Source organism: Salvelinus fontinalis, chromosome 9 (assembly GCF_029448725.1).
Source record: "Salvelinus fontinalis isolate EN_2023a chromosome 9, ASM2944872v1, whole genome shotgun sequence".
Lineage (NCBI taxonomy): Eukaryota > Metazoa > Chordata > Actinopteri > Salmoniformes > Salmonidae > Salvelinus > Salvelinus fontinalis.
In genome coordinates this window covers 39,240,335-39,261,200 of record NC_074673.1, presented here as the reverse complement: position 1 = coordinate 39,261,200, position 20,866 = coordinate 39,240,335, and the positions used below count along the sequence as shown (strand labels likewise).

General features: G+C 43.9%; 1 protein-coding gene across 1 annotated transcript in view; it reads right to left on the bottom strand.

Annotated features, from left to right (window-relative positions):
* Positions 1-20,866, bottom strand: part of cdh13 (cadherin 13, H-cadherin (heart)) — a 570,143-nt gene that overhangs the window by 37,981 nt on the left and 511,296 nt on the right. The window contains exon 11 of the mRNA XM_055934321.1: positions 15,473-15,615. Coding sequence (XP_055790296.1) covers positions 15,473-15,615 — 143 coding nt within the window. The remainder of the gene's footprint in view (positions 1-15,472; positions 15,616-20,866) is intronic.

The window sequence follows — 20,866 nt, the reverse complement described above, 5'->3', positions numbered from 1 at the left end:
AATTATTATGAGCCGTCCTCCCTCAGCATCCCCCACTGCTCTGGAAGCAATGTCAGCACAAGAACTGTTCGTCGAGACCTTCATAAAATGGGTTTCCATGGCCAAGCAGGCGCACAAAAGTCGAAGATCACCATGCGCAATGCCAAGTGTTGGCTGGATTGGTGTAAAGCTCGCCGCCAGTGGCGAATTTAGGTATAGGTGACATGGGCAGCCACGGCATCTTTCCCGGGGCGACACAGGGCATAGCGCGCCTCTAACTTTGTACAGTACTAATGCAATTAGTAAAATCAGTCACACTACCAAAAAAACACAATTCATTCATAATACTGTGAATATAGAAATATAGAGTTTCACAGGCATATTGTTGCATTTTCTTCTGGTTCGAGCGAAATGGTTAAGAATAATATAAATCCAATCTGCACACCACCACGGTGGATTGGTTTAGTCTTGCCTCTTGGTTGACAGGTTTGGGGGATGGGTAATGTATTGATGCTCGAGTGCCAAATCAACACAGATTTTTTAAATTTTGTCTTTGTTACTTCTTTTTGATAATTATGAGTCTTATTTTTGTATACATTTTTATATTTATATAGTTTTAAATGTTATGATTATTTTTGTATTGTTCCAAATGTCTGAATATTTTTTTTATTTGTACGTGTCCCCAAACAATTGTGTTTTTTTGTTTGTTTATTTGAGTTGTTTGTAACTTATTTTTTTACTTAATTTGTACATAATGTTGCCGCAACCATCTCTTATTACTGAAAATAACTTCTGGACATCAGGACTGCGATTACTCACCACGGACTGGCAGAATCCTTTTTTTCCTTAAACTAGTCTGACGAGCCCAACGCGAAAAATATACTGCTTTCTCGGGAACAGGCGTGATTTGCATCCCCGTGATTTGCATGAAGAGGAGGTGGCGAAAAAGGGGCCAGAGGGCGGGCTGCCTTCTGAGAATTCGTAGGCGATCGAATAAACCCCCACTAGCTTCCATTCTGCTAGCAAATGCGCAATCTTTGGAGAATAAAATCGATGACCTACGAAGAAGATTAAACTACCAACGGGACATTCAAAACTGTAATATCTTATGCTTTATGGAGTCGTGGCTGAACAACGAAACTATCAACATACAGCTGGCTGGTTACACGCTGTACCGGCAGGATAGAACAGCGGTGTCTGGTAGGACAATGGGTGGCGGACTATGTATTTTTGTAAATCACAGCTGGTGCACGATATCTAAGGAAGTCTCTAGCTATTGCTCGCCTGAGGTAGAGTATCTCATGATAAGCTGTAAACCACACTATCTACCTAGAAAGTTTATCTGTATTTTTCGCAGCTGTTTACATACCACCACAGACTGAGGCTGGCACTAAGATAGCATTGAAGGAGCTGTATTCCGCCATAAGAAAACAAGAAAACGCTCACCTAGAGGCGGCACGCCTGGTACCCAAGGACTGTAATGCAGGCAAACTAAAATCTGTTTTACCAAATTTCTATCAGCATGTAAAAGGTTCAACTATAGGGAAAAAACCTTTGAACCACCTAGAGGGTTAATCTGTGTTTCCCCTCCATTTGCCAAATCTGACCATTATTCTATCCTTCTGATTCCTGCTTACAAGCAAACATGAAAGCAGAAAGCACCAGTGACTCGGTCTATAAAAAAAAGTGGTCAGATGAAGCAGATGCTAGGCTACAGGACTGTTTCCCAGCACAGACTGCAAAATGTTCTGGGATTCCTCCGATGGCATTGAGGAGTACACCACAGCAGTCACCGGCTTCATCAATAAGTGCATCGATAACGTCGTCACCACAGTGACCGTACGTACATACCTCAACCAGAAGCCATGGATACAGGCAACATCCACACTGAGCTAAAGGATAGAGCTGCCGCTTTCAAGGAGCAGGACTCCAACCCGGAAGCTTATAAGAAATCCCGCTATGTCCTAGACAAACCATCAAACAGGCAGAGCATCAATACAGGACTCAGTTTCCTCAAGGTTAGTCAAACAGTCATAAACTATGGACGAACAACAACCTGCCCCAATGGAGTACACCAAACCAGACAAAAGAGAAGCACAGTGTCAACCACACAGAAGAGTAAAAATTACTAATGGAGCTTCCCCAAGACCTATTACTAGCTCAACCCTAGTCTTCATGCAGTTACTGGTGCTGGGTATTTATACACTTTAACCTATCACAGAAGAAGCTCCCAGCAAGCTGGTTACCCCCCTGAGCCACGGACGTGATCGCGAGACAACTGGTCCAGCCACGGTCACCACACAAAAATAACAAAGCACTAACACTGTCCAACGTTTGTCGTTAGAGACACATGTCGCTAAACCTACCAGGGGAGAAGATTAGAGTCCAGGAATAAACAAACATACAGTCAATAACACAATAGAAAAATATATATACAGTGTGTGCAAATAAGATAAGATGAGGGAGGTAAGGCAATAAATAGGCCAAAGTGGCAAAATAATTACAATTTAGCAATTAAACACTGGAGTAATAGATGTGCAGAAGATGAATGTGCAAGTAGAGATACTGGGATGCAAAGGAGCAAAAAAATATATAACAATATGGGGATGAGGAAGTTGGGTGGGCTGTTTACAGATGGGCTGTGTACAGGTGCAATGATCGGTAAGCTGCTCTGACAGCTGATGCTTAAAGTTAGTGAGGGAGATTTAAGACTCCAGCTTCAGTGATCTTTGCAATTAGTTCCAGTCATTGGCAGCAGAGAACTGGATGGAAAGGCGGCCAAAAGAGGAGTTGGCTTTGGGAATGACTAGTGAAATATACCTGCTGGAGCGCGTGCTATGGGGGGGTGCTGCTATAGTGACCAGTGAGCTGAGATAAGGCGGGGCTTTGCCTAGCAAAGACTTATAGATGACCTGGAGCCAGTGGATTTGGCGACAAATATGAAGTGAGGGCCAGCCAACTAGAGCATACAGGTCACAGTGGTGGGTAGTATATGGGGCTTTGGTGACAAAATGGATGGCACTGTGATAGACTACATCCAATTTGTTGAGTAGAGTGTTGGAGGCTATTTTGTAAATTACATCACCGAAGTCAAGGATCGGTAGGATAGTCAGTTTTACGAGGGTACGTTTGGCAGCATAAGTGAAGGAGGCTTTGTTGCGAAATAGGAAGCTAGATTTAATTTTGGATTGAAGATGCTTAATGTGAGTCTGGAAGGAGAGTTTACAGTGTAACCAGAGACCTAGGTATTTGTAGTTGTCCACAGAACCGTCCAGAGTAGTGATGCTAGACGGGCAGGTGGGTGCGGGCAGCGATCTGTTGAAGAGCATGCATTTAGTTTTACTTGCATTAAAGACCAGTTGGAGGCCACGGAAGGAGTGTTGTACGGCATTGAAGCTCACCTAGAGGTTTGTTAACACAGTGTCCAAAGAAGGGCCTGAAGTATACAGAATGGTGTCGTCTGCGTGGGGGCGGATCAGAGAATCACCAGCAGCAAGAGCGACATCATTGATGTATACAGAGAAAAGAGTCGGCCCGGGAATTGAACCCTGTGGCACCCCCATAGAGACTGCCAGAGGTCCAGACAACAGGCCCTCAGATTTGACACACTAAACTCTATCTGAGAAGTAGTTGGTGAACCAGGCGAGGCAGTCATTTGAGAAACCAAGGCTGTTGAGTCTGCCGATAAGAATGCGGTGATTGACAGAGTCGAAAGACTTGGCCAGGTCGATGAAGACGGCTGCACAGTATTGTCTTTTATCGATGGCGGTTATACTATCGTTTAGGACCTTGAGCATGGCTGAGGTGCACCCATGAACAGCTCGGAAACCAGATTGCATAGCGGAGAAGGTATGGTGGGATTCGAAATGGTCGGTGATCTGTTTGTTAACTTGGCTTTCGAAGACTTTAGAAAGGCAGGGTAGGATAGATATAGGTCTGTAACAATTTGGGTCTAGAGGGATGACCGCAGCAGCTTTCCAATCTTTAGGGATCTCAGACGATACGAAAGAGAGGTTGAACAGGTTAGTAAAAAGGGGTTGCAAAAATTGCGGCGGACAATTTTAGAAACAGAGGGTCCAGATTGTCTATCCCTGCTGATTTGTAGGTGTCCAGATTTTGTAGCTCTTTCAGAGCATCAGCTATCTGGATTTGGGTGAAGGAGAAATGGGGGAGGCTTGGGCAAGTTTCTGTGGGGGGTGCAGAGCTGTTGACCGGGGTTTTCTTATGGCCTTATACAGTTCGTTGAGTGCGGTCTTAGTGCCAGCATCGGTTTGTGGTGTTAAATAGACGGCTACAAATAATTTACATGAGAACACTTTTCGTAGATGGGAGCTTATCATATTATTCTAGGTATTCTACCTCAGGTGATCAATACCTTGAGACTTCTTTAATATTAGATATCACGCACCAGCAGTTATTGACAAATAGACACACACCCCCGCCCCTCATCTTACCAGATGTAGCTGCTCTGTCCTGCCGATGCACCGAGAAGCCAGCCAGCTCTAAATTATCTGTGTCGTTGTTCAGCCACGTCTCAGTGAAACATAAGATATTATAGTTTTTAATGTCCCGTTGGTAGGAGAGTCTTAATCATAGATCATCCAGTTAGTTTTCCAATGATTGCACTTTGGCCAATAATACAGAGGGAAGTAGTGGTTTACCTACTCGTCTGCGAATTATTACAGACACCCCGCCCACTTCCCCCTTTTCTTCGGTCTTTTCTTCACGCTGATGACTGGGTTTTGGGCCTTCTCTTGACAAAGCAGTATATCCTTCGCGTCGGACTCATTAAAGAAAAAAACTTTTTCCAGTTCGAGGTGAGTAATCACTGTTTTCATGTCCAGAAGCTCTTTTCGGTCATAAGAGATGGTAGCAGAAACATTATGTACAAAATGAGTTACAAACAATGCAAAAAAACCGAACAAAATATCACATTTGGTTAGGAGCCCGTAAAATGGCAGCCATCCCTTCCAGCGCCATATACACAAAAACATGGAAGCAAGTCCCCGTAGCAATATTTCAACATCTAGTGGAAAGCCTTCCCTCAACAGTGGAGGCTCTTACAGCAAAAAAGGGGGGGATCAACTCCATTAATACCCATGATTTTGGAATGATGACTTTTGGTGATGTAGTGTATTTCCTCTTTCTCTCCATCTCTCCTTCCCTCTGTACCTCTCTTTGCTGGTGGGAGGGAGGCTTGACCTGACCTGATGTTTATGCAGAGAGCAGATGAAGCCAGGAACAATATGTCCCTATGGCCCCTGGTTGTTGTTTTTGCCATGTGGTTGTTCAATTCGACACAACTTTCTTTTTTCCCTCAGGGACAGGGTTTTACTCCAGCTAAGGGGTCAGCTGGGTTTATTGTATCAACAACAGTTCTGCATCAGTTCTCTCGTCTCTCTTCCTTTCCTAACATACTAGAACCTAAAAAGTGAGCTCCTGGCTGAAAAGTTAAGAAGTACTGAAGTGTAAAAGTCATGGAGGAAGTAGAGCGAGGAAATCAATAAGGAGAGTGTATGCTGCCCCTAGAAACACATCACAATGACTTCCTCTACCCTCTCACTCAGACCCCCCAGCCCTTATTCATATCATTATATACAGTCTGATATTTTTTATATATCTCTCCTCTCTTTCCCACTCTCTCCCAAATCAATTTATCCTCACTTTCCCCTGTAAATACAGTGCCTAGTGAAAGTCTACACACCCCTTGCAGTCTTCACATTTTGCTGTCCTAAAATGTTATCTGAAAAGGGATTACATTTCATTTTTTTCCCTACCGATCTACACAACCTACTCCACATTTTAAAAGTCAAAGTAAAATTATAGAAAAGTGTTCTAATTAATACAAAATACAAAAATAAGATGTATTGATTGCGTATGTCTTCACACCGATTTATTACTTAAAGGTAGATTTAGTGAAATGACGTTGTCACGAGATATTGCAGATATTGAGATGAGCGAGATGCAAGACTTTTCTCTGACAATCAGACACAGTATATGTGCACGGTCTCGCTTCACACTGTTACAGCGTGGTAGCCAGGGGACCCAAAACAGCAGAGAAGTTGAGCCTCGCACTTCAAAGCTCTTAGTCGTTGTGGAAATGAACCTACTATGCTGTTTACTTTCTGCATTTACGTCATATCACTGAGTCTACCTTTAATAATAATAAACCATTCAGCAGAGGCTTTTATTCAAAGCAACCTTTTACGTTTTTTCTCCACCTTTACAGGAGTTACACTCTCTCTCTTCTTTGCTCCCCCTCTCTCCCTCCCTTTCTCCCTCTTACTCTCTCTCTCCTGCTCTCTGCCTCCCTTTCTCCCTCTCAGCCGGAGCTCTCTGCTGGTCAGGCAGGTTGACGTTTATTGTCATGAGTGTAAGGACTGACGCTGGAGATGAGAAGCAGGTACGGGGAGTCAACATTTAATTTAGCACAGACATTAAACAAGACAGGAACAGCGTCAGCACCGAGTAACACAACGACATACGAACATTAATCCTGAAGCACAGAGCTTGGGAACAGACAGATATATGGGAGGTAATGACACAGGTGATTGAGTCCAGGTGAGTCCAATAATTGCTGATGCGCGTGACGGGAAAAGGCGGGTTTGCATAATGATGGTGGCCTTCGAGCGCCAGGGAGGGGGAGTGGGAGCAGGCGTGACAATGAGTCTTGTCCTGGAGGCAGAATTGAGCCATTTCCCCTTAGATAGCCAGCTTCAAAATTGTCAATATTGTAGAAATTCATGAAAACAAACATTTGCTTTTCAGTCTTAATTTAAGGTTAGGGTTAGCAGTGTGGTTAAGGTTAGGGTTAATGTTAATGTTAGGGTTAAAAATCAGACTCTGTGGCTGTGCCAGCTAGTTGCCACTCTGCAGAAATGCCTCCAGAACAAGATTCATGACGGAAAACGCTAACCTGCGCTGGTCAGTGGGAGGGCTGGAACATTCATTGGAGTGCTCCAGATAAAGACTTGTGTTAGATCGATACCCTGTTAGTAGCCGGCGTAGGTGTGTTGTCATGCAATCATCTAACACATTGTTGCAGACGAGCTTCAGCCTGTCCATGACAGAGCACTTTCCGCAGGCCAGAGGCACACACAAAGGGACAGCAGAAATCTGCCTTCTGCTGCCATCACGACCACAATGGAAAAACAAGAAAACATACACAGACAGGTACACACACACACACACACACACACACACACACACACACACACACACACACACACACACACACACACACACACACACACACACACACACACACACACACACACACACACACACACACATACACACACACACACACACAGAAGCTGAGCATGGCATGCAGTGCAAAGACAGAGACTGGGCCATTACTCCAGCAAATACCCAGAGGGCATGTTCTTAGACATACAACACATGGCTCAAATTGCCTTCATAAACTATAATTTACTAGCAGGTTACTGCAGCTGCTAGACTGCTAGACTGCTCAGTGCATGAACATCATAACAGGCAATTATTTTACAGAAACCTCCAGTTAAAAAAAAGAGAAATAATAGTCATAACTACACTATTGACAGCAATGGTCCAAAGAGTACAGCTGGAATCAGAGAATATTAAACCCCTTTATTGACATTCCCCATTTTAATGAGTCAATCACTGCTGGCGCAAAATGTCAACTCATTAGTCATGCTGGCAACGACTAGCTACACCACCCTACCCCATCTTCCAGATCATTTCTATTCGTTTTCTCCTGCAATCTCATCCCCAGCGTCTGCCTCTCAGAAGGTCTGTCATTTCACATGCCTGTTCTTCCAACTGTTCAAATCACAACTCCTTCGCTCGTAAAAGAAGGAGTGGGACTGAGAGGGTGAGAAGTGGATACAGAGACACAGTCTGAGCGAAAAGTGCTGGTAACACATGAATAGATATAATATTTTTGTCTGCAGCTAAGATCTCATCTGAGTTTGGTGGGCACCTGGGCTCACCCCAGCCCTGCAGTCCCAGAGCACCATGATGGGACTGGCCTCCTCTGCCTCCTCCAGCCCTCTCTGCAAGCCACAGAGTTAATGTTAATAGAATCTCACACATCTGTTAATGGATCTGTCAGAAGTTCCCTGAGGGGAGGCATCCTAGTAGAGAAGACGAAGCCCCTTCTACTCTCTCTCGATCTCATTCTTTCTTTCTCTCTCTCTCAATTCAATTCAAAGGGCTTTATTGGCATGGGAAACATATGTGTACATTGTCAAAGCAAGTGAGATAGATTATAAACAAAAGTGAAAGTAACAATCAAAATTAACAGTAAACATTACACTCACAAAAGTTACAAATGAAAAAATACATTTCAAAGGTGATATAATGGCTGTCTACCAGTGGAGGCTCATCAGAGGAGGAAGGGGAGGACCATCCTCCTCAGTAAATTTCATAAAAATAAAAATTGTAAAACATTTAAAAAGTTATAAATTTTAGAAAGAACCACACAAAATATATTCACGTTACCAAAATAATTGATTAAAACACAGTCTTTTACAATGAAGGTCTAGAGTAGCATCAGCAGCACTCTGTTGGGTAGCACCATGGTATGGCCGGAGGAGAACCAGCTTCTGTCCTCATCTGGTTACATTGACTTCCATAGAAAACCTTGGAGGGTAATGGTTCTCACCCCCTTCCATAGACTTACACAGTAATTATGACAATATCCGGAGGATGTCCTCCAACCCATCAGAGCTTTTGCAGCATGAACTGACATGTTGTCCACCCAATCAAAGGTGCAGCTAATTAATCTAGTACTGAAAGCATAAGCTACAGCTAGCTAGCACCGCAGTACATAACATGTGGTGAGTAGTTGACTCAAAGAGAGAGAATTACAATAGTTGAACAGTTTTGAACAAATTCCTTTCTGAAGAAGAGGCAAGAGAGACATAAAGACATTTTCTGGGTTTTTTTTCACTTTCAGATTCACTTACTTTGCTAGCAAATGCAGCTAGTTAGTTTAACCTAATCAAACAGAGGAATGCTATGTTAGCTAGCTGACTATGACAATCCCACACAACAATGGAACTCTTCCAAGTGGTTTTACAAATCTATTGCCACCGAGGACCACTGGTGTAATTGCTAAACTGCTTAATGACTGGCAGTACACTAATGTCACTGCATGACTGTAAATCAAATCAAAATAAAAAATTTGTCTCATGCACTGAATACCACAAGTGTAGAAATTACCGTGAAATGCTTACTTACAAGCCCTTAACCAACAATGCAGTTCAAGAAATAGAGTTAAGAAATTATTTACTAAATAAACTAAAGTAAAAAATAAATTAAAAAGTAACACAATTAAATAACAATAATGAGGCTATATACAGAGGATACCGGTACCGAGTCAATGTGCGGGGGTACAGATTAGTCGAGGTAATTTGTACATGTAGGTAGGGGTAAAGTGACAATGCATAGATATTAAAGAGCGAGTAGGAACGGTGTAAAAACAAATAGACCGGGTGGCAATTTGTTAATTGTTCAGCAGTCTTATGGCTTGGGGGTAGAAGTTGTTAAGGAGCCTTTTGGACCTAGACTTGTCTCTCCGGTACCGCTTGCTGTGTGATAGTAGAGGGAACAGTCTATGACTTGGGTGACTGGAGTCTTTGACAATTTTTGGGACCTTCCTCTGACACCGCCTAGGATATGGGTCCTGGATGGCAAGAAGTCTGGCCACAGTGATGTACTGGGCTGCACGTCTCCTGAGGGGGAAAAGCATTGTTGTGCCCTCTTCACGACTGTTTTGGTGTGTTTGGACCATGATAGTTTATTGGTGATGTGGACACCAAGGAACTGGAAACTCTCTACCCGCTCCACTACAGGCCCATCTATGTGAATGGGGGCGTGTTCGGCCTTCATTTTGCTGTAGCCCATGATTAGCTCCTTTATGGGACCACACTGCCTGGGACCACACTGCCAGGTCTCTGACCTCCTCGCTATAGGCTGTCTCATTGTTGCCGGTGATCAGGCTGTTGTGTCATCAGAAAACTTAATGATGGTGTTGTGCTTGGCCACACAGTCGTGGGTAAACAGGGAGTACAGGAGGGGACTAAGCACACACCCCTGAGGGGCCCCCGTGTTGAGGATCAGCGTGGCATATGTGTTGTTGCCTACCCTGGCCACCTGGGGGCTGCCTGTCAGGAAGTCCAGCATCCAGTTGCAGAGGGAAGTGTTTAGTCCCAGGGTCCTTAGCTTCGTGATGCGCTTTGTGGGCATTATGGTGTTGAACGCTAAGCTGGAGTCAGTGAGCAGCATTCTGAAACAGGTGTTCATTTGTCCAGGTTGGAAAGGGCAGTGTGGTGTGCGATTGAGATTGTGTCATCTGTGGCTCTATTGGGGTGCTATGCGAAATGGAGTGGGTCTAGGGTTTCCGGCATGATGGTGTTGATGGTGCATGACCAGTCTTTCAAAGCACTTCATGGCTACCGACGTGAGTGCTACGGGGCGGTAATCATTTAGGCAAGTTTCCTTCGGTTTCTTGGGCACAGGGACTACGGTGGTCTGCTTGAAACATGTAGGGATTACAGACTCGGTCAGGGAGAGTTTGAAAATGTCAGTGAAGACACTTGCCAGTTGGTTAGTCCATGCTCTGAGTACAAGTCCTGGTAATCCGTCTGGCCCCGTGGCCTTGTGAATATTGACCTGTTTAAAAGGTAGGGCGTGATCACACAGTCTTCTGGAACAGCTGGTGGTCTCGTGCATGCTTCAGTGTTGCTTGCCTAGAAGCAAGCTTAAAAGGCATTTAGCTCATCTGGTAGGCTCTGGTTAGCTCGTGGCTGGGTTTCCCTTTGTAGTCCGTAATAGTTTGCAAGCCCTTCCACATACGATGAGTGTCAGAGCTGGTGTAGAAGGATTCAAACCTTGAAAGCGGCAGCTCTTGCCTTTAGCTCGGTGCGGATGTTGCCTTTAATCGATGGCTTCTAGTTGGGATATGTATGTACGGTCACTGTGGGAACGACGCTGTCGAAGCACTTATCGATGAAGCCGGTGACTGAGGTGGTATACTCCTCAACGCCATTGGATGAACATATTCCAGTCTGTCCTAGCAAAACAGTCCTGTATCGTAGCATCCGCATCATCTGACCACTTCCGTATTGAGCAAGTCACTGGTACTTCCTGCTTTAGTTTTTGCTTGTAAGCAGGAATCAGGAGGATAGAATTATGGTCAGATTTGCCAAATGGAGTGCGAGGGTGAGCTTTGTATGCGTCTCTGTGTGTGGAGTTTTTTCCCTCAGGTTGCACATGTGACTTTCTGGTAGAAATGAGATAAAACGAATTTAAATTTGCCTGCATTAAAGTCCCCGGCCACTAGGAGCGCCACTTCTGGATGAGCATTTTCTTGTTTGCTTATGGCCTTATACAGCTTGTTGAGTACGGTCTGAGTGACAGCATTGGTTTTTGGTGGTAAATAGACAGCTACGAATAATACAGATGTGAACTCTCTTGGTAGACTGTGTGGTTCCAAAGCTTGTCATGAGGTACTCTACCTCAGGCGAGCAGTAGTGGGTTTACTAACGAGTTAGTTATATTAGCTATGTTGACTATGACATTACTTTAGCAAATATGGTGACAACGATGTAGGCTGTGTGTAGCGGTTATGATATGATTTGGCTTGGAAAGCTTTTTTTGCCTGGTCTCCTACAGCTGATGTGTTGTGTATTGAAGTCCACAAGCGAAGGTAAAAGAGGAGAGGAGGAGAGAACATAGATGCGAGAAGGAATACAACGTGGCTGCTATGAAAGTGAACTGTGTTTACGCGTGATCAGGGGTGTATTCATTCCGCCGATTCTGTTGAAAAAAAGTTTTCTTAAACAGACACGGAATGAAATGAAACATACCAGAATTTGTCCAAAAGAAACTCTCGTTTGCAACTGTTGGACTACTGATTCCACCCTAGATCAGCTAGATGCAGGCAAGAGTGTGCAAGGCAGTATTGAATGTGTCACTGTCTGTCCATGTGTCACTGTCTGTCATCTCAAATTTCTCTCTCAACCTGTGTGCACCTACGCTGTAAACTTTCATTCATATTGTTGTTTGTAGCAACCTCATGATGGGTATTGGGACCATTTGAGTATCATGTAGTTGCCTAAACATGTCGATGTTACATTCAACTGGGTGAATAGAATATGAATGACAGTTATCCAATATGCTGTAATAAATACCAATAAATAAATCGTCCTCCCTCATCTTAAACGGCACCGACCGCCACTTCTATGTACAGTGTTGTAACAATGTACAAATAGTTAAAGTATAAAAGGGCAGATAAATGAATATAAATATGGGTTGTATTTACAATGGTGTTTGTTCTTCACTGGTTGCTATTTTCTTGTGGTACAAGGTCACAAATCGAATTTCACCTAATAGACATGGGAGTTTATCCAAATAATTTTTTTTTCTGTGTAATCTGAGTCTCTAAAATGGTCATACATTTGGCAGTAGGTTAGGAAATGCAGCTCAGTTTCCACCTCATTTTGTGGGCAGTGTTCACATAGGCTGTCTTCTCTTGAGAGCCAGGTCTCTCTCTCTTTGGCTTACTGTACTATCACAACCTCGTCTCCTCATCTCCTCATTTTCTCTCCATCTCACCTCGTTTCTCCATCCATCACTCTGTCTTTGGGTATGTATCTATCCATCCTTTCCCTCTTCTGTCTCTACTTCTCTCTCTACTTCCCTCCCTCTCTAAAAAGACATAAGTGCTGTGAGTGTGTGCCTCTCAAAGCCACAGTCCATGATAGAGCGAGAAGGACATCGCATTGCCTTGAGGTTAATTAAAGCTGGGCTGTGCCAGGTGAGACAAATTACGGTTCTACTCACTGACTATACCTGGATATTAAAACTCTAAGAGCGAGAGTCAAACCACGGTTATACACCACGGTTATACACCACATAGACATGGAAGAGGATATAATAATGCATTTATCTTACTTTACATCTCTCATTGATACTGTCTGGAATTAAGCCATCGCGTCTACAAAACTCCTTCAGATAATAATTTTCTGTGTTGACATACTAATGAAAGTCGATGACGTTGTTGTAAGGGTATCATTTAAGGATTAAATATGACATTTCTTGCAATATTCCTTATAACACATTCTCTCTCCAGATGCTAAATGGATAATCCACTGCACCAGGGGTGTCAAACATTTGTTTTTGTAAGATACATTTTTTCAGAGTTAAATGATCTTAGTCGACATTGAAATGACTAAAACCAAATTGAAACTGTGTAGAAACAATAATGACCTGCATTTATATTCTCTTGACTCTGTCCAGCTTGCTAACAGTCATCAAAACGAAAGGCAGTCAAGGAGCACAGACAATTCCCAAACCAGATAGAGGACTATTGAGGAAATATTATCCCCATTTGGTAACACTTTACTTGACACCCAGAGTCATAACACATTATAACACGGTCATAACCATGTCATAATATGTCATAACGTGACATAACTTGTCATAACCTGTCATAATGTGGTCATAACACTCTCATGACACATATATTTAGACCTATTGCGACATATATTGCGTTATTTTATGGCTGGTTATGACACCTACAAAAGACTGTCAAAACCCACAAAACCTACCATGGATTTATTTTATGATTGGTTACATAAGAGTTTCGAAACTCACAAAACATACCACACAAGGCAAAACATTCCATTTAAGTGATAATGCCCTCGAAGCCGGTATTTGGAGGATATATATGCCAACATATTCAAATAATGATTGACATATTTTCATAAAAAACTTTATTTTGATTAACTTATTCGTACTATTTCATCCTTCCACAAGATATAGTCCCAACAGAAATCTAGGGTTGCTACCCAAGCCGGCTGGTCGTTCGTTTTATTGGTTTCGTTGCTAGAGACGTGACCCAGTCGTTCAGTCTTTTTATTCTGTATCTATGGATGCGAACCAGTCTTTCATTCTAAATGTTCCATTGCCATACTGGCTGGCGAGGTTCTTCTCCCTTGCTTGCTAGCTAGCCAACTATGGCTAATTTACAGTCACGTCAAAAAGTGCAGCCAGATTAACAGCAAAATAGGCGCATTTGCATTTGTTTAAACTGTTTCTAGTGGCATTTATTTGGATACATCCAAACAATGAGCTAATGTGGCGTGATTTTGTCAGGTGTTCAGAGGAGCTAGCCAACAGCATAGCTAACACAATCACTTCAAACTGAAGCTGGAAAAACTGCAACTAGCTACACTTCGTTTTGTTTTACCTTTTTTAAATGGACATTTCTTTATATTAAAATGATGCCAGCTGATTCATGATTTCGACTGGCTGAGAAACGCTGCCTGTCTGTCTCATCCCGACACGTTCATTAATATGGGAGAGCTGGATATCTAATTTGAATATTGAAACAATGTTGCAATTGTCAGAGAGACAGACAGCAAGGTTTATACAAATCTCCACTGTTGAAAACTAAAGGTTAGTCTAAAAGAAATGTGAGCTAATGTCTAGATGCTTTTTATAGTGGAGATCAAGTTTATAAATTGCCTGGCTGGGTAGATGAGACAGTGGATTGCGCAGTCAGATGAAACAGAGTAAATAAGCATTTTAACGTGTTAGATTTAGCCGGTGGTAACTTGTGGAATAGACACCGTCTGGAATGTTTTAACCAATCAGTATTCAGGATTAGACCCAGCTATTGTATAATACAGCATAGCCTACTTGTCAACAGAATGTTTATGTTATATAATATTTTCAGAAATTGACCATATTAAATGATAATTGTAATTATGCACACTGATGTCAGACGTGCACCTACCAAAATGCTCTGTTGCTGATGACTGGGATGAATGCAGGAGCAGATTTCAAGAGCAGGACAACACACACTCTTTTTTTACTGATGACTGACATAAGGGGTTGTATGTGATAGGCCTATCTGGTTTATATGAGAATGATGGCCATAAATGCTTCTTGACAGTGTCATAAAGTGTATTTTCTTAGAACAAGTAAAGTTACACAGGATGGTCATAATGCTTCAGGACAATGTCAGAAAGTGTATTTTCTGCAAGTTATTTAAAATGATGGAAAACAACATGACTGTGAATAATTAATTACAACAACAACAAAGCACGTAAGAAACAAACTCTCAAACAAAATGAAACTTCTTGGCAGGGAAAAAAGAGATTTGAATAAATGTGGGTTTTGACTCTTATGTAGGTGTCGTAAGCATTCATAAAGCAATAAAACAGGTGTAAATGTATGGGTCATGTGAGTGTTATGACCATATTATGACAGGTTATGACAAGTTATGTCAGCCGTTATGAAATGGTTATGACAGAGTCATAATGTGTTATGACGCTAAATGTGAAGTAAAGTGTTACCATAAAGGTAAAGTACGGCCCTCCGGACCTCGGTGAAGACCGAATGGGGCTCGCAGGTATAAATGACTTTGACATCTCTGCACTACAGCATTTGTATGAAGACTCTTAATCACAATGAAAAGAGACTTATTGAATGTATCACTTACCATTGTCTGTGGCCATAAAGATGGCGGTGTATTTGTTGTCGTGAACGTAAGGCGACTCGCGGTCCAGATTGGCGGAGGTGTTCACCGTGCCTCTGACCGGGTTCACGCTGAGCCAGTTAGCCGGGTCTCTCAGGACCGCAAACCTGAACAGGGAACAGATGACAGCTGATCAGAATATATTCAGGGTAATACCATGGTATGACACTATACAATATATTCAAGCTTTGTAGACATGCAGATCACCTATGCGACATAAGATAGATAGTAAGTGCAATTGAAAAATAATACATTTTTCTATGAAGAAATACTGAATGGACAATAACTATCAAAGATACAAAGCTTTTTAATCACAGCATGACAAGACTGCATGTACTGTATCTGAAGTGTGTATGAGGTGCGGGTGAGGTTGAATGGACGGCTGTGTATGTCTGTGGACACTGTAGTTGGACTGTGTGTTTGATGAATGAACTCTCGTAGCTTCTCAGTGAAAAATGACCTAGTTTGTGTGGAAAGTGGCTGAAGTATGAGGCCTCCATGACCCCGCTAATGTGATCCTGAGCGCTAATGTGATGGGAGGTGCATTGTGATTGGCTAGGGAATGGAGACATGTCTCTGGGGCTTCTCATCTGTGTTCATGTCACACACGGCTGATTTAGTGGCCAATCCCCATCCCATACACACACCAAGAGGTACTAAACACACACACGCACTGTTTAGCACCTCTTACCCCTTTAAGTTTACCAGTAAACACTCCACATGCACCTTTGTGCTTTTACACACACACACACACACACACACACACACACACACACACACACACACACACACACACATACACACACACACACACACACACACACACACACACACACACACACACACACACACACGCGAGCATGCAAGCACACCCGGCACACGAACAAAGTGCTCTCAGTGGTAGACAAATTGTCTTTGAAACTGAGCTCTTCTGCTAACAGAGCGAGACAAAGCCTTGGGAAATGGCTTTGTAATCAACCTCCACTCACACCTTCACCACAAGAGAAATGACACCTCTCCTCTATCTCTATCTCCCTATTCCTCTCTCCCACCATGCACCTATTAAATTACCACAACAACATACCGCATTTAAAACGCATGCACCTGACATGACCGGATATACAGTACTGTACAGTGCACACCCACACACACATTACCACAGACAGATTGCATGCATATGGAAAGAGATAGCAAGAAACAAAACAGACACATACTTTCACACAAACAGACTGATACACACACACACACACGGACTGTGCACACAGCTCATTTTATAGTAGAATGAGAAATCAGAACCAAGCTTAAACATTCTCACAGGTCATTAACCCCAATATGTCCCTATTCTCCCATCAGTAAACACATCTAACACACACACATGCACGCGCGCAGACACACACACACGCACGCACGCACGCACGCACGCACGCACGCACGCACGCACACACACACACACACACACACACACACACACACACACACACACACACACACACACACACACACACACACACACACACACACACACACTTCCTGGTTATCGGTCCTCCATCACCACCAGGCATCACACAACAATACATACACACACAGAGAAGCTCATTGCTTGGAAAGAGGCAAAAACAAGATGATTATCCTGCTGCTTTGGGTACACAGATAGTCGCTTGATCCAGTAATACATTGTTCAATGGTTTGTATTGACTGCAAGCCTATTTGGTGATAGAATCTATTCGGTTGCAGCTTAAATGATAAAGCATATAAAAGGTTTTCCCCCACCCGTTTTCCGCAACACCGCTGTGTTTTTGAGGGATTGGAGCCTAGAAAGGAAGTCATTCTTCCACCTGATTGTCTGATTTAGACAGATATGTATGATATGTCTCTCTATATCTACATGAGTGTGGCCAGATCCACAGTTTAAGTCCCCTGAATAGAGGCTTCCACTGAGTGTAACCAAACATCTGTCCTACAGCGAGCCTCATACGGCTGTCCTATAATCGCCCTCCACCACAGACCTCTCAGAAACACTGGTCTTCTGGCCCTCCTCAGGTCCAACTAGCCCATCAAGCATCAGGACTCTGGACAAAGACCCATATCCTGCCCTCTCCTCCCTTCTCCCAGTCCAGATGTTTCAGATTCTCTCTCTCTCTCACACACACACACACACACACACACACACACACACACACACACACACACACACACACACACACACACACACACACACACACACACACACACACACACACACACACACACACACACACACACACACACACACACACACACACACACACACACACACACACACACACACACACAGAGAGAGAGAGAAGAGATGTGCAATAAATCCCTCCAGTTGGCCCGTCCAGGGGCTGTGAGTGGGAGTGTGTGTGCAGTGAGGCCTGAGTGTGGGTTTCAGTGAAGAGGCCAGTGGTGCTGCTGAATAATTAGAGCTGTTGACTAGGTCCCGCTGACTGGTGACTGGCCAGTCTTCCCTGTCTGTCCTGTCTACCCTTGCCTGACAACTCACACTGAATTCTTCGATCGCTACATACGTTAGGTGAATCTGCCATCATTGAAGTCATTTGGGTGACGAGTGGCATTGTACAAATCAAAGACGTTGGTTTACCCATGTATGTTCTGGCTCTAGACCAACCCATAGGTTTCTGGGACCAATCAGATGGTTCGAAAGCAATGAGTCTGGGTAACCAGATAATGTCTACCGGCTCTGCCGTGTCCTGCCCGGCCCTCTGGCCTGTACACTCTTTGAAAAAAAGGTGCTATCTAGAACCTTAAAGGGTTCTTCGGCTGCCCCCATAGGAAAACCTTTGAAGAACCGTTTTTGGAGAAGACAGAGAGTAAGAGGGTTCTACATAGAACCAAAAAGGTTTCTCCTATGGGAACAGCCGATGAACCATTTTGGAACCCTTTTTTCTTAGAGCGTACCACCCTGTCTGCTCTGGTCTGCCCTGCCCTGCCCTGCTCTGCCCTGCCTTGCCCTGGTCTGCCCTGCCCTGCTCTGCCCTGCCCTGCCCTGGTCTGCCCTGCTCTGCTCTGCCCTGCCCTGCCCTGCTCTGCCCTGCCCTGCTCTGCTCTGCCCTGCCCTGCCCTGCTCTGCCCTGCTCTGGTCTGCCCTGCTCTGGTCTGCCCTGCTCTGCTCTGCCCTGCTCTGCTCTGCCCTGCTCTGGTCTGCCCTGCCCTGCCCTGCCCTGCCCTGCCCTGGTCTGCCCTGCTCTGGTCTGCCCTGCTCTGGTCTGCCCTGCTCTGCTCTGGTCTGCCCTGCTCTGGTCTGCCCTGCCCTGCTCTGGTCTGCCTTGCCCTGGTCTGCCCTGCCCTGCTCTGGTCTGCCCTGCTCTGCTCTGCCCTCCCCTGTCTTCCCTGATCTGCCCTGTCTGTCCTATTTGTTTGTCCCCTCCAGCTGGGGACGGCCCTGTCTTACTGTCTGTCTTCTCCAGCTGGATGAGACAGGGCTCTGCCACATCAGACAGGACAGAGACAGGGCTCTGCCACATCAGACAGGACAAAGACAGGGCTCTGCCACATCAGACAGGACAGAGACAGGGCTCTGCCACATCAGAGTCTCAGTCACTGATGCTAATCAGATACAGTATGTATCAGAATGATGCTATGAGAGGGGGACCTCCATAAATATAGCATAAAAACACTCCAAACCTATCACTCTTAACAAAATCGTATGCCATTATTTATTTTCTTTCCAGGTATTTAAACCTCAGTTCCCATGTAACGTTGAAGTTGTATGTAAACTTCTGACCAACTGGGAATGTGATGAAAGAAATAAAAGCTGAAATAAATCATTCTCTCTGCTATTATTCTGACATTTCACATTCTTTAAATAAGTGGTGATCCTAACTGACCTAAGCAAGGGGATTTTTACTAGGATTAAATGTCAGGAATTGTGAAAAACTGAGTTTAAATATATTTGGCTAAGGTGTATGTAAACTTCCCATTTCAAATGCATAAGCATCAGAGGCACTCAAACACAAACTTAGTAGTAGTAATGCATAACAGATGCGTTCTCTTTCCACGCTCCCGCTCTAGACATACAGTAAGTGACACCCACACATACTTTAAAATTATTGTACACAATGGTAATGCACAAAATGGTCCCACGCTTCCTCTCTAGTCTCTATAGTGAGTGCCTAGCAATAAGAGCAGCCCTGTGAGGGCAGGTTATGGTACTGGATCACCCCAGCTCCATGGTAACCCCAAATGAGGCAGCACAACGTGTACAAACACAGGGACCATTAACCTTCTCTTAAGGTCATTAGAGAGACATTAAAAATACATTATGCAAATAAAAAAAAACATCTTTCTCATACAGGGTACATGTTTATCAGCAACATTGCAAATTGTCACAGCCAATTGTCCAAATAATCACTTACATCCTCATCTAGAATTTTCCCTTTTATCCTTCTCTCTCTCCTCCTCCTCTGCCTCTCTCTCTCGCTCACTACAAACACACATACACATAAGCACACAAGCATACGCGCTCACACACAAATGAGAAAAGATTGGAGCCAGAAATTGCCTATACTTTCTGCTTGCACAGTAAAATAGCCAATAGCAAGTTGATTTGCTCACATTATTTCTGCTTGAGCGGCAGAATTCCTCTCCGGTGCTGTAAGGCAAATCCAGGCCTGACCCTACTCTACCGAGAACTGAGTCTGAGCCCATTTCAGCTTTCATCTGACGGTTAGAGCCTCCCTGGGGACACCTTATAGGACTCAGATCTTCCAGGACCCAGGACAGCCCAGTCAAGGGAGTGCTTTTCCTACATCACAGGAAGATGCAGTCTATTCTAGAATAATGACAGTGACACCCTGAGAGAGAGAGGACGTTAAGACAACGCAGCAGCACTCTTTAGGAGAAATCTGCTCACCCACACAGTTCACATAGATATCTCTGCATGAGGTTGAGACCCCTTTAGGATCAACTATTACACTACCATTGCATCAGATGCATATGGTTATGCATACAGTATGCGTCTGTCTGTCTGTCTGTCTGTCTGTCTGTCTGTCTGTCTGTCTGTCTGTCTGTCTGTCACGTTCCTGACCTATTTATGTTAGTTTTTGTGTGTTAGTTGGTCAGGACGTGAGGTTGGGTGGGCATTCTATGTTATCTGTTTCTATGTTGGTTTCGGTTTGCCTGGTATGGCTCTTGATTAGAGGCAGGTGGTTTGCGTTTGCCTCTAATTAAGAGTCATATTTAGGTAGGGCATTCTCAATGTTTGTTGGTGGGTGATTGTCTCCTGTGTCCGTATGTTATGTTCGTACCACATAGGACTGTAGCGTTTGTTTGTTTCGTTTTCGTTTCGATGTCGTCTGTTACCTGTACGTAAGTTTA